Below are 15,372 nucleotides of genomic sequence, written 5' to 3'. Positions count from 1 at the left end.
CAGTACCGAGCAGCAAATAATCACAAGCAACTTTCAGTGCTCAACTTTGTGACTGTGACTTAAGAGACAAAATAAAATGTGTGTTTTAGATTTGTAGTTGAATACCTCTTAATGGCGCTATTTCTTGCGTTTTAATCTTACTAAATGTATCTGATAATAAATGTTAGTTGGAGTGAAGGTTTGGTGTCGAAGGGCCGAGATTGCAGATTTGGATCTTTTTTGTAGTTAGTGACCAAGGAGGCTCGCACGTTTTGTTATTTAACCCTCAAGATTGACCACAGTATGAAATTGCATCAATAAAAGCCCCTCTTCCTACCCTACCCCTTCATTAACTAGACCCCTACTAGTGTTGTGTGCTTTCCAAAAATGGCTGCGCAAACTCGGGAGGGGTCAATATTACAACGTTCTTTAATTCACGTTTCAACTTGTTGCAAAGGACTGAGTAAAGGAAAAAATAATAATAAAGTTTTGAATATTATCTTTATATAATTTACTTATACAACTTTATCAAAATAAAAAATACAATAGCAAATAGAAAACTAAAAAAATCGAATATTTCACCGTTTATCTATTTTGCACATAACCGCAATCAAAGAATCCTGTATATAGGTTTTAAACTCTCTTTCTTTAGGAGTTGGAAGAGAAGTGCGAAGAAGAGATTTTTCATCTGGGACTCAACAGCCGGCGTTTAGTCTCAGAAAGTACTTACATAATTTCAACCTTGATGTTTTGCCGTAATAACTTAGAAATGTTCATGCTTATGCTTTTCTGCGGAGTGACGTTAATAGATTTTATCGAAAATTCGATTTTTAAATATGTTAACATCTAAACATTTGTTAAAACAAAATAAAACATATAATTGTAGTATTTTGAAGTATTATATACAATAGAAAAAATGTCCTATTTGGAACATGACATCCGTTGTAGGAAAGGAAATGCTGATATGTTTCTTTAAATTTAGTTGGAATGTAATTCAACACATGTATGGGGTGTGATTGAATAAAAACAGTGCTTCGATGGAGAGACATTCGAAATATCTTGCATCAACGCACCAGCTTACTTCAGATCAAACCAAAATAAATTACGTAGCATACCGTCCCACGAGAATTTATTATCATGTCCAAAGTAGGTTATATTAGACGATATGTCTTTTCTGTTTTCTTTACACTAGAGAAATTTCTCCTTTAACATAAATAAACAATTCGGAAAAATAAACAATAAAATGTAATCTGCGAAAAAAAACATGACGAACACGAAAAATAATAATTTCTTCTGAATTTCGTAGATCTTACTTGAAGCGAATTGATATTTATCGGCTTTCTATGTGGTCAAAAAATATTTCTACTAGTCTCTCTCCTTAATACAATATTAATTCAACAATTATTTGGGATCAGTAATTGAAGAATTTATCGATATTTGTAAAGGAAAAAAATTAACTAATATCCTGACCGATTTGACATCATTGGAGTAACCCATGATGCTTTGGAAGTACACTTGTAAACGTGTAAGCAATACACGAAATTATATTACCAATTAGCCACTGTTAAAATCAGCGCTTACTGTTGATCGCTACTTTTTTGTACCATGGTTTCTCAGCAGCAGCCGCGTATTGATGTAACCTCATTTCGATTTCATCACCTCTGTTTTTCTCCTCCGCAAGAGCAACTTTGGTTTGTATAAGTTCAGCTTCTAAGTTTCTTAATTGTTCTTCGGTATCATCTTTAATCAATAAGGAGGAGAGTGAGTTCTTTTGCGGTGAAGCTTCATCGTTGGTCTGATCGTTTTTATACAGACCCTTCACTAGGGCAGCTGTGCAACTTTCGCAGCTATAAATCTGTCGCTACAAAGACAAATGAAAACGTGTATACATCAATATTCAAAGAAAAAATTACATATTTTTGGTGAGTTGAGCATTTCTAGTTCCAAGAAAACGTTTAACCCTCTCAAATTTTGAACTAAGTTGCCCAGTGGTCAAAAATATGGACATTCTAATAAGATGTGTTCACCATCAGCAAAAATAACAACAAGACTTACTTTTAGTATATCCAAATCTGCCTCCATATCCTTCTTAAATTTCTCATTTCTTGCTTCCAACCTGGTTAAAATCTAGAAGAAGAATTTGTAAGTGAAATAATGAAATTTAAATTGCTGTATCCACAAAAGATCTATCTTGCACATTGTTTTACCTAAACCACAATTTCACTTGCCACACCCCAAACGAACGTCAACGTTTCAATCACATTCACTAAATCGCTACCGCATCCTATTAGCTACCTTAACGGGCATGAACTTTTTCGTTATTCCACAGAGCCTAATTTTTGAAAATCATAGAGAATTGGATAACGAAACAAATCTTTTTGGCAGATATTTGTCTGATAAATTCAAAATATACACGAGTTAGGGGTTAATTTTCACAAACTTTGTAAATAGTGGGATCTTAGCAAAGTTTTCGCAGAAATTTAACTTCGAGAAAACAACCATGTCGTGAAATTCGCGAAAGTTGATGTCGCAACCAATAAATCCTGTTAAGATATAAAACATCACACGCGTGTCTATGAGGAAGCTTACTTTTTTGTAATCATCAATGATGCGGGCTTGTTTGGCTTTTTCTTCGTCTGCTGTGTTCATACTGCCTCTCCACATGTCTTTTACCTAGATACGAGAAAACCAAAGCACGTGAATAACCCATGATGTTTAAAGCAGAGTACAACAAAACGGTTAGAAGCAATCGATAAATTTTCATCTACTTTCAAATCACAAATGGTACATTTGGAACCATAGGTTTTATTGGTGTTATATAAGTTACATATTGTGAAAAAAACTATAAAAAAAGTTGACCAACCAAAATTTCAACAACAAGAATTTAGATATGAAAGATCGTATCCAAACTTTCGTTGTGGATTTTTTTTAATTCCAAGTCTGATCATTTGCGAGAATATATAATAGCAAAATAAGCTAAAAAAAACTCGTTCGGGTAGAAACACATTTTTGATATCTGTTACAGCCAAAAAAATTTACATTTTCGTGTTGTTTCATTTTCATGTAAGGACTTACTCGTGCTTCCTCAATCTTTAGTCTTCCAATTTCTTCCTCTCCTTCCATGAGATGTTTTCGGTGCTTTTCCGCTTCTTTGGTTAGTATGTTTAACTTTCCTTCTCTCTGAAACACAAAACACAAACTATTTAACCACGGAGGAATAAAAACACTTCTTTTATACCTCCATTATTTAACCAACATTTTTTACCAGTAGTCACACGTTTATGGTGAAAATTAAAGATAATTTTACCATGATTTTACTAAGTTCGTTTTTTAATATAAAAACCGAACGACTTAAATTAATCACAACTCCATTCAAAGGTTGTCAACTTTATGGTTTTAATTTCGACGGTTAAATGTCAGCGGAAAACTCCAAAATATATATTTAAATTTTAACCACTTTAAATTATTGTTACGCAAAAGTTTATTTAAGCAGATGGTCTTTTTTGCCAGCTTATTAGACTGTATGAGGGTAGATAATGTCGTTGTTTGAACATATCCCTTTCGTGGGCTTCTCGCATCCTGTTATTTGTGACTTGATTAGAACACTTGTAATCCTTCTGAGGATAGCAACGTAAAACTTTTGGTGTATTTAACACGTGTTTTAAACTTACATCAGTAATAACTTCTTGCATAGATACTTGCGTTGTGACAATCTCATATGCTAAACTATCGTTTTCACGTTCTAAACGTAGATTTTCCTCCACCAAACGTTGGTTTTCACGCTGTAAAACATTAAGAATTAAATTGGAGTTTAGCTTAACAGATACATAAAGGTATATACTATTCATATCTATAGATTTAAACATATATTACATTTATAGTAAATAAAGTGTCTTTTTGGTGTTCTCTTAGGACATACAAACAATATACGTGAAAGGCTCTAACCCAAGAATCAAACAATCCCTGGACTACGGTTTGACCAAATACAAGGAACGAGTTAATTGATTACACATATAAATACCTACATGCTTAGAAGTACTTTCCAGGAAAAAAATTTTGAAACAAAAAAGTTTACTTAAATCTAATTTTGAAAGAAAAGTCACTGAAAAACAGACAGTTGATCATTTACCTGCATTCGAACAATGGGATCTTCTTTCATTTCCATCTCCTCTTTCATGGCGTAATATTCCTGTTTGTATTTTTGCAAACGTTTCTTTGGGATCTAAAAAGACATACTCTATTATAACGAGAACCATTTTGGTAATCCCTAACTGTAATTTTCCCCTTCGATTTGTTTCAGACTTTCTATATGCGAATTTTTAAATATTTATGCTGCACATAAATTCACCAGTCATTCTAACCTTAAAACTATACGCTATGCTCATCAAGTTTTTACGATTACTTTCAACCATATATTTCTTTGGCAAGTTAATACGAAAGTATTTTAGAATGCCTTCAAAATCCAGTGCCAGCAACTCTTTCTTGGAATCCTAAAAAAAGACGATTGGAAAACCATGCAACAACAAAGAAGCGATGATAGCTATCTATTTTTCATAAGATAAATCAAAACACAAACTTATAGTAATAGATAAAGTATTTCGTCAAAACAGTTGGTTGCTACATAATTGTTGTCCCAAAAAACTTGATAACATTTATACACTGAAGACATTTGGTGCCAATATGACATAAAACAGTAACACAAAAACGTTAACAAATACAAGCCCTAGATGGCAACAAAATTGTCAAACTCACTTTTAATAGAGCAAGTGCCACTTGAAACACAACATCACAACCCTAGATAAGATGAAAGTAAATGTAGATAAATATAAAACAAAGAATCGAACAAATAAAATTAATTTATTTTCATCTACAAAACAATAAATATAACACACACTCATTACAATCCTTACCAAGTCATAACACCTGGTGATAACCAACATTGACAAGATGTTCAGTTAAAATTTAATAATGCATAAACATATTCACTGCATCAACAGTCAAATATATTTTTGATGTGAAATTTCCGACTTTATTCAGAAACAATTGTAACCTGCATTTTCGACTTTAAACTGCATTTTTAGAATGCATTTAAATATGGGATTGAGTAAGTGGAAAGGGCGAGCCCCAATATGTTATCCTGTGTTTTATATTCTTTAAAGGTATCCTTGTGTTATTAAACATCAATAGCGGTTTGATATAAGCTGGCATTTATCAAACTTGCTCTGGTGGAGTTAAAAATCAAACATGGCAGCTTCGAGCATCAGTATATTGAGCAATTGAAGTTGTTGACATTATTGTAACTGGGAAGACGACAAATGCAAATAAATAAAAAATCTAGTTTTCAAATTTGTTTACGCAAAGAAGAGAACAAATGTTTGAATCATACTTAATTGATTATTTTTGATTTTTTATATTTTACACACTGCATCTTCTGTTAAAAGTTGTGATAATAATTGTTTCATTCCTAACCTACACCTTTGTTGTTTCGCTTTGTACGTTCAGAATTTATATTATTGTAAAAGATTTAACATTTTTTGAACATCATAGTTGAGCAGGCGACGTTTAGTATGATCTTTATCCCAAAGTAAAATAATTGCAGAGAAATGAAATTCATACGAATTAATTGCACTATCAAGTTGTAAATATTTTTTTATATTTTGTGAAGTACTCGAGGTTTGTATCAAAGGCTCTGTCATTTTTTATGTTTTTTATTTACAATTTAATCAAAAGAAAATTTAAAAATTCATCTATCAACAAGATTAAAATGGTTTCAGTATTTTCAGAGATAAATAGGAATTCATTTGTTTAGATAAGAAAAGTGATTGTCCAAAACCAATCAACAGATAAAATCACAAAATTAGAAATTAGTCTTTAATTCCATAGTTAAGAAATTATTGTGAAACATAAAGATTCTTGCTAAAAACAAATAAGCTAACGTATAAGTGTTCTAGAAAATTAAGAATCTAGGTTAGCAAAAATCTGGACTTTACGATTGTCAAATCCTTTTAAGCAAATAAATAGTAAGTCTTTTGTCAGAAAATAAAAATATCTGGGATGTACTTAATGCTCACCTCACAAAGGATTAGATCCATGATATGGTACACCAAACACAGAGGAAACTTGGCAGTGAATAACGTTAAAAACCATTGTGAAGCAAACATATGAACTTCCACATTGACAGCACGAAGGTGCAGGTACAAATCTTGCATAGAATTCTTAAAAGAAAATAAAATCTCAACAGACTGTATACAACGGAAGTAATGATGAAAAATATCTAATAGATTTCCATCATCATAAGACTGGATTTTTTAACATAATTGTACAATGACTAATAACTTAACAACCAGTGAACTTTCAACTAAAAAATTGTGATTCTAAAGTATCCAACCCAACAAAGATAATGCGAGTCATACTAGCATAAGGTATACAAACTTAATATCGCCTCATAATTGAACGTTGATTTATTCGTTTTAAAATTGGCTACTGTATTCATTTAATTGCATACCCTGGGTTTATTTGACACATACAAATACTGAATTATAGGCAAAATGAAGGCAAATTTTGAATTGGAGACAAAATTAAATTGTAAGATCAGTTTGCTAAACAAAGCATAATATTTCATGCTTTGACCATAGTGCTATCGTCTTATGGAGGAGTAATTGCTATTCAGAACGGCTGTTGATGTAGCAACTTAATTTCTTAAAGTCATGATACTGACTTGATAGGAACGTCAGCAGAGACTACGATTTCTGAAAAACTGTATAAGAATAAAATAATGTCAGAATAAATTTCAGAAGCTGAGCTCTAATGCAACATTGTAGCATCAAAGTATGTACAAATTTCTCGGCCTGTAAAGCTGTAAAATCCATTTTATAAAAACTTGCTGCAAATTCTCCAAACAGGCTTTTTTTAAAAATCTATGTTATGCTTTTTAAATAAGGAAAGAAGCAAGTTTCACCAACGGTGAAGAGCATATATTAAAACAATTTTGGTAGTATTTACACAATAGAAGCTAAAATTAAAACTAGCTAAAATTATTCTTTTTGTCAAGGTAATTCAAATTGATCTTAAAAATGATCCTAAGCTTAAAAATATAAGAATTAAAATTTTATTTAAACACTAGCAAAATAATAAACAACAAAAATAATTTTTAGCTTGTTTTTTCCTGACAACAAATTTTAGCTAGATAGCTAGATTCATAAACTATCAAACCGATATTTTATAAGACCAATAAAAAGCCCAATTTTTTCTTTTTATGAAATAATGACAAATGAAAAATTATGCAACAATGTCATTGTTGCAAAGTGAACATTTAATTCTTATCCTGGAATCTCACTGTTCTAACAGTCCCATTTAAAATAAACCACTCTCATTTATTATTGTCGATTACCACCTAAATTTGAAAATTTGACCCAGATCTCTTTAAAAGATTACTTAAGAAATGGTTTCCTCCTAACCAACGTGATCAACTTGCGCAAAATTGACAAACTTACTTATATTACCACGATAACCTTACTTTTTTTCCTTGAGCTGTTCCCAACCATTCATTATTTCCAGTGTACAAAGACACTAATTTTAATGTAGGGAGGAATTTAATTGGTTTAAGTTACTCAAGAAAATCTTTAAACTTATTTTTAAAAAATATTTTGACCAACCTCCATTAAATGATCAAGAACGTAAAACGATTGATGCAAACTGTCAAAGCTGTCTTTAAACATATCACGATGTCCATAATCATACATAATTTTCACCAACAAACAGTAGGCTTGTTCTTCAGGTACCTAAAGAGAAGTACAATACATCAGTTGTGGATTTCGCTGAAATCCTTAAGGCAAATGCTCACACTGAAGTAAAAAAAGCTGGTTTAGTAAAACAACTTTGATAACGAAACAGTCTGGATGGATAAAACTTATTACAATGTGGTTCTGTTTGAACAAATTAGGCTTTTCTACATGCTAATAACTAGTATCAACACCATTTTTAAATAAAATAAGCACCTACATGTAATAAAAATACAGCAATTAAGAATGATAACCCTTGACAATAACCAACTTCTTCATCATACACAGAATAGGCCTACAAAAGGTAACAATAAAACTTTATAAACATGATAACATAATTTTACGGTGAACTTTTGATGTATGAAACTTTAACATGCATATTCAAAAGGAGAAGAAACAGATAAAATCATACTTTACTGATATTATACAATGCATTCTGTCCTTGCCCACCACCTTCTTGAAAAAACTCATGTGCAGGAAATGTACGAGTTACATCCCATAGTATCACTTGTTCTTGCGGAGATTCCTATGCAAAAAAGGTTTTTCATCTAATATCACCACACACTTTATAGTTCACTCATAAAATATATGATTTCCTATTAAATCCAGTTTCCTACTAATTTCCTGTCCCTTGTGATAGCATAAAAACAATGTTTTCTTATGCTGAGAAATTTATTAACATCGGTATGTATGTCGTTTCAAATTTATGGATTACTTGGTACAATCTTTTTTACTAAATGTAATACATTTAAAACTATACAGCATTTTGAGTCCTCAAAAGAATATATACACTATAATCCCTCTGTTTAAAATATGGCACACATATAACTGCATTATTACGTAAAAAAAACAACTTATGTACCTTTTTAGTTAAATATGCATAACTGTTTAACAACTCTGATTCCTCTGTTAAGCCTGCCATCATCTGCCATATTTGACAACGTAGTACATCTGGAATACCCTAAAAAATATCAATCCATTTCCTGATTTTCTTGAACACAAAAAAACTGCTAGTTGAATCTTTCAAATAACTAAAGATGAGCAGTACTTTTCTAACAAGCTGTAGCACTTTAGCTGGTTTTGAGTCAAGGTCTTTCCATTTGGCTAAAACATCACTCCAACTTGCTAGCTCTTCATCACTATGCTCTTGACCAACACTACCACTTCCAGACAGTAATGGTTCCTCATCTTCTTCTTCCTCCTCATCTGGACCTATAAAAAAGAAATTCTTCATCTCTTTAAATCTTAAACAGAAATTATTTTGTAACATTTCTGAAACAATGCCGAAAATTAAAGGAAAAGGGAAGCATATAACCTAAAACAATATAAAAATTAAATTTACAATCAAGTTGTCTTTCTGAATTTGGCAATGTTTTTAACAAAGCTATTTGTTGGTCTTTAAAAACAATTGAAATAACACACAGCAAGCTTAATTAATTTATGACAAATTTAAGTAAAATAATGTATTCATTTCAGAATTATAGGCCTCTATGCAATATTTTTTTTTTGTTATTTAGGAACGAAAAAAATCACTTGGTTATAGGGGCACCTGTTTTGTTCCCTAAAAATTACAGAAAAAAGTATGATATTCTTACTAACTATATTAGTATTAAAACAACAATGTGTATACCATTGAAGCTCGGTTTTTTAAAATGTACAAATTTTTTGAAAAGTGTTTTTTAATTAAATTTCAATCAATACCCTCTTTTGAAACATAAACGTAAACATACATTACCTATGATTTCTTCTGCTTCTGTATCAACTGAGATTGTTCTTTCATTTGGTACTTTGTTCTGATTAGATCTCCAAAACGATGACGAAGAGTTCCTTGAAACATTCTGGAAAGCTTTCAACTTTGCAATGTCAGTTGCACTTTGTAGACTTTCTTTTTCAAAATATTTCTCCCCAAGTTCTGTAAAATTCTAATCACAAAAAAATTACTATTTTAGCTTATCTGGCAACTAAAAAACACTGTACAGAATTAAACATTCATCTTTTAGCATTGTTGGTGAAACTATAGGTTAGATATTTAAAATTTTTCTTTAGTTTTTTGAGTTGTGATAAATGGTGCATGCCAAACAATTCATATTATTTATTTACAGGAAGAATCACTGTTAAAATGTTTGTTTGTTGTAAAAAAAGTGGAGTTTACATAATTGAACAAGCAATTCAAGTTGCTTTAACAAATTGAAACAGAAACATAAAATTTTTCTCAAGTTGCTTTTAATCAGTTGAAAAAGGTGAGCACTCCTTATGGTTTTTAAAATCTTGAAGAACTATCTCAGCAAATATGCATTAAAAATGGCACGTTTTTCAAAAAATTAAGAAAATGAAAGATTTATGACAATGGCTAAAGGGAAAAGTAAAATATAAAAGTTTATAAAAGTTTGAAAATTTTTGCGTTACAACAGCTTTTGTATTTTTAAAACGTATTTATCAATTTTTTGAAATTGCTAAAACAGGATAGGTACATTAGTAATTCTGAGTTCATTTTTCTTTGGTGACTGAGAGCACTTCAACAAACAACAAAGTTGAAAGGCTGTTAAAACATACATGTTTCAACAGCTTCAACAATGCTTTAGCTAACCTAACTGTGTAAACACTGCTTCAAATGCAATACTACAAATCTAGAAAATGAAAATCCTTGGCACCTTTGTCTTGTTTAAATATAAGAACTTTGGCTTTCGTTTAAATTCTTTAACCATACTTTTTAATGTAATGTAGCACTCAGCTGTTGTCAACTTCACTGAACTGTAGTGTGACTCACTTTTCTTAGAATGTTAGTAGCTAATCTTATTTATGCAAAATTATAATATACTACTGTCAGCTTTAACCCAAGAGGTATTTGAACAAATTGAATAAAATCTTTCAAAGACATTTAATTAAAATGAAAGTGGTATTATTAAAACAACTGAAAGCAAATATAAGAATTTCTTACTATCATTTATATCATATAAATCACATAAAAGGCTTAAAACATAAATGGAAAGAATATTCGTCACTATCTAAATATATACCTGCAGGCTGTATCTACCCTGAAGTTTAAAATCAAACCATAAAAATGATGAAACTAACTCAAATTAGTTTTTTAAAAAAACACCAAAGAAAAAGTGGTTTTTTATATAAAAGTTGTTAGGAAAATGATTAGAAGGTATACCTTCTATTTTTAAGTAAAAGCTAATGATATTTATCCATACATATGTCCGTACCATAAAAATTCAAATGTTCATGATAAAATAAATACTAAACTTGACTAAAACTGTTAGGTATCATCAAAAATTTAGCAAGAACCTCTGTAGGAAGCACAGCGAGTTTAATCTTATTATTGCATTTATTGTAATAATTGAGCAAACCATGGTTGATCCTTGCTGAGGCACAAGTTTAAGCACCAACCAATGCTGTCTAAAATAAACAATCCTGAATGTTCATTCACGAGTGTTCATACTGCTTTTCCCTCCAGAAGCAATAAAATACAATAATTTAGTTAATTACCAGTTATAATTTTGTAATTTTATTAAGTAAATTGAGAGTGTGATCTTTGTGGTGTGCATAATGTAAGGAAATTACTTTGCGAAAAACATAAGGACATATTGTATTTAATTACCAAAGATCAACAATACCTTAATCAAAGAAAATTAGTCTTGAGAAATGTTTAAAAATGATAATTGTTGAAAAATTATCTGGTTGGAGTTGTTTTAACTACTTTTTCTAAAATTGTTCTCTGATTTCTTAAGATAACATGAACTGTATTTTATTACACTAGATAAAAATTGCGAAAATTAATACCATAAAAACTTTCAGACTGTCTCACACTAAATTTTTCTAAATGCTGATTTGCAATCAATAATAATCCAAAAAGTTGTGCAAGTTTTCAACCTTAAAAAAAGGTCAGAAACTTTTACATTGTTTTCACAGAATAAAGGAGCACCCTACCTCTTTCAGTTGTAATATATATTCTTCTTGTATTTTTGGTTTACTAGGATTCCAAAATTTCTCTGTTGAACCAAAAATTCTCACTTTTGCTTCTTTAAAGATACGTACAGGTTCTTTGAGATCTTGAAATATAATGTCAGCTGCCACTGTCAATGAAATTCGGTTATCTACAAAGCAAGAATGTTAGTGTTAGCAAATAAAAATTATGTTTGTGTACAACATAATAACAGATTAAAGAGTGCTTTAAATGATACCTTTTCCTGTATCTGTATTTAGTAGTTTCCAGTGTTCTATACTTGGGTCCCAGTGACCAGAGATAATGACACGACCATTAGGACGCTGATCTGTTTGAACCTACAATTAAAAAAGGATTAAATGAAGCATTGCATAAACCCCTTTTTATCTACATGAATAATCATTAAATTGGTACATACATATTGCAACAGGTGCAGATCTTGATCAGCAACATCCTTGCCTTGAGCAAGAAGCAAACCAAAACACCTAAAACAAAATTTAATTTTATTACTAGCATACAAAGGTGTATAAATTAAATTAGAGCTTTATACAGAGTAAGTTTGACATCAAACACAACCACAGATTTCAACCCATAATGAAAAGTCATACATGGGGCATGGGGCTTAAAACTTTGAAACTACTTGTGAGACAAAAAATATTCAAAAATATAAAGTAATTTACAGAAAGTCGTAATACTAAAACACATTTTTTTATGAATCCACTACTTTATCGTGCATTTAACATAGTGCCTGTCAACAAGTGGGATTCGATCTGTGGTCCCTACAAATGGTTGCTGAAAACGAACCCACTACACTACATTTTATCCTCATAGGATGTATATATGTAAATCTTTTTCATGACTTATCTGTGTATCCATTCTCAACAGAGAATTTTTAACCTTGATTGAACCTCATATCATCATCAAAGACAACATTTTTACCCAGCAGGATTAATTTTTTTTACTTTAGTTTTATAACGAACTACCTCAATGTGGTGTGTCAGGATCAGTAATATATCAACTTGTAATACTTTTAGATAAATCTCAGCAGTTTTTAGAATTAAAAAAAGTTTACCCATGTTTGAAAAATGCACAAAGCACAAAATTTTCCCAAAATATTATTTTCATCACAAGTACCAATAAAAAACAAAAACATTTAGAAACCATTCACGTGCCTGACCAAGAATATGCCTAGTCAATGATGCTGCAGGCACTTTACATCTCCATAAGAAAGTTTATATAACTGTTTTAAATCAAATGATGATATTTAGAGCTATGATGCTTACATTTTTTTACAATAGAGAGCTAAAAAAAATTACCATGAGATGTCTTGTATTTTCAGATAACTTTGCTTGCCATATTTTTTTAAAAAAAATTGTGTGACCGAGTAACCCAAAAGTGAGACTATTTTAGTGTGTAAAAGCTTATTAAATTGCAGTTAGCCAATAATTATTGAAATTTCTTTTGCTTGGTTCAAACAAGCAAAATAAGCAAATTACTATATCTCATGAGTAAATAATTGGTTAGTTTTAGCTTTGGGTTCTATAACAATAAAAATTAAATGTCTTACTCAAATTAAGTTTTATCCTGATAGAATAATTATAACAAGTCATACGCAAAAATTTAAAGAGTTAAATTTTGTATGAATCTTTGGAAATGTAAAAGTCAAAATGATCTCAAATTCTAGTCCCCTACCTTTCTATCTTTAATTTACGATTGCTCACTTGCTCAATAATGAGGACAACTTTACGATGAAGCTCTTTTCTTAACTTGAAGTGATTTTTATCCCTAGACACAGTTTGAAATGAGCCTTTGCCATCTTCTTCCCAAATATCCAAGGTAATATTGAATTTAAAAGTAAGGTTGTTTGGATCCAAAGATAATCCTCTTTTCAGTGGATATGCAAGCTGCTTTCTCTGCAAAAACCAAACACATATTAGTTTTGTAGCCTGATACTTAATAAAACAATGTATATTTTGGCAAAAGGATAAAAAAACAAACTATTTTTATCACATAAAGCATAAAAATGATCTTTAAATAGCAAAGATTTAAAACACAATAAGCTACTATCGTTGCATAAACAAACCAGTTTTCATGCCCAAAATGGAAGCTTACAAACAGAAACTTGAGTACCCAAATGTAGTTTAAAATATAATATTATGACAGAATTTATGAAACAAAATGCATGTATAACAATAATAGAATACCTTTTTGTCTTTCTTTACTGTTTGAGCTAGCGATTGCACAATCTTTGAAACCTTGAAGGAAGAAAACCTTGGATAAGGACTTTAAATTATCTAGCACAATTCAAATTTTAAATTTCTGATCAACTTCTGCAATCGGTTGTCCTAATTTTCAGTAAACTTCTTGTAAAATAACGACAATATTATATACATAATGCAGTTTTACCAAGTTTAGATTTAGGTAAACATGTAAAATTTGAACTTACATCATCTTCCTCTTCACTTTTAAATACATGGCAGTGATATATTGTTTCTTCTTTTCCGTGACTTATATTAAATGCAAAGCAATCCTTTTCACGATTATTGCTATCACCTTTTCCCCAAAAACATATTTTATTGATGCTATATGTTGCAATGTCTGTCCTAGACTCAGGGTCTATCAAACGAATGTCACCATGTGGGTTAAGTCCAACTGATAATAACACATCAATACTGACTTGTGTATGATCTCTTAAAATAGACATTGCTTTACGTAGTTCAATTTCACTCACCGGTGCATTTACCGTTGAGGAGCCCAAATAAGTTATATTATGAAAAAGGACACAAGCATCTTTTGCATGACCCTCTGACGAAGACCGCTTTATACCTAAATCATCTTCATCGGATGTATTGCTTGTATCAGGATCTGACTGTGAACGAAACTCTTTAGAATCTTCAATGGCTTCTTCTTCGGCATAATAATTTGGAAAGAAATCTTCCATTTGTGCCTCAGCAACCAGTCTACTAACATCCTCACCATGTTCGTTACTCATTTTAGGTTCATAATCAATACTTTGGACATCAGCAAAACTACTACCATTGCTGCATAAAGACTTCTTGCTTGAAGTCAATGACGACAATGACTTTTTGTCTACAGGATCACTACTATTGTCTTCAACATATATAAAGTCTTTTCCGCATGTTGGACTTTCATTATTATCTTGACAGTTTTTATTTCTTGACTCAAGTTCTATATCCATATCTTTTATACACACCTCAAATAAAAAAAAGTTTAAAGTAATTCTAACAGTTACAGCATAAAACAAACCATTCAAATGTGTTTTGCCAAGAGCTGACTTAATGGAACAATGTATGCAAGGCATTAGATGTCAATAGCATTTTTAAAATAGCAAAGCCATTGTTATTATTATTATTATTATTATTATTATTATTCAATATTTTACTTGGTTACCAACTTCAGAAAATAATATTCTGCTATAAATGTTGGACCGAAAATATATATATTAAAGTTACAATAAATGTATAAAAATTTTAAATAAAATGTTATAAGGTTAAAAGGTTAAAAATAAATAAAGAAGTTAATATACAGAGTGTCTAGAAAAGTGTAGCTGAAGAAGAAAGAAGCTGAAGAAACAAGACGTGAAACACTAGAAATACAGACTATACCAAACACTCCACATACTCTTAATCAAAAGTGTATTAT

General features: G+C 30.6%; 1 protein-coding gene across 1 annotated transcript; it reads right to left on the bottom strand.

The window, feature by feature from the left end:
- Positions 1-461: 461 nt before the first annotated feature.
- Positions 462-15,046, bottom strand: LOC130612757 (rab GTPase-activating protein 1-like). Its single transcript, XM_057434113.1, has 21 exons — positions 14,156-15,046; positions 13,914-13,964; positions 13,402-13,622; positions 12,128-12,194; positions 11,948-12,047; positions 11,694-11,860; positions 9,496-9,682; positions 8,809-8,972; positions 8,623-8,721; positions 8,173-8,286; positions 7,981-8,055; positions 7,635-7,760; positions 6,051-6,194; positions 4,732-4,773; positions 4,341-4,469; positions 4,109-4,201; positions 3,651-3,761; positions 3,055-3,159; positions 2,569-2,652; positions 2,035-2,106; positions 462-1,840 (listed from the first exon to the last, which is right to left on the bottom strand). The coding sequence occupies exons 1-21, from the start codon at positions 15,029-15,031 to the stop codon at positions 1,550-1,552; spliced, it is 3,318 nt and encodes a 1,105-aa protein (XP_057290096.1). The 5' UTR covers positions 15,032-15,046; the 3' UTR covers positions 462-1,549.
- Positions 15,047-15,372: the final 326 nt, after the last annotated feature.

Source organism: Hydractinia symbiolongicarpus, chromosome 10, assembly GCF_029227915.1.
Source record: "Hydractinia symbiolongicarpus strain clone_291-10 chromosome 10, HSymV2.1, whole genome shotgun sequence".
Taxonomy (NCBI): domain Eukaryota; kingdom Metazoa; phylum Cnidaria; class Hydrozoa; order Anthoathecata; family Hydractiniidae; genus Hydractinia; species Hydractinia symbiolongicarpus.
The sequence above is the reverse complement of the archived record's forward strand: the minus strand, read 5'-3'. Positions and strand labels throughout refer to the sequence as shown.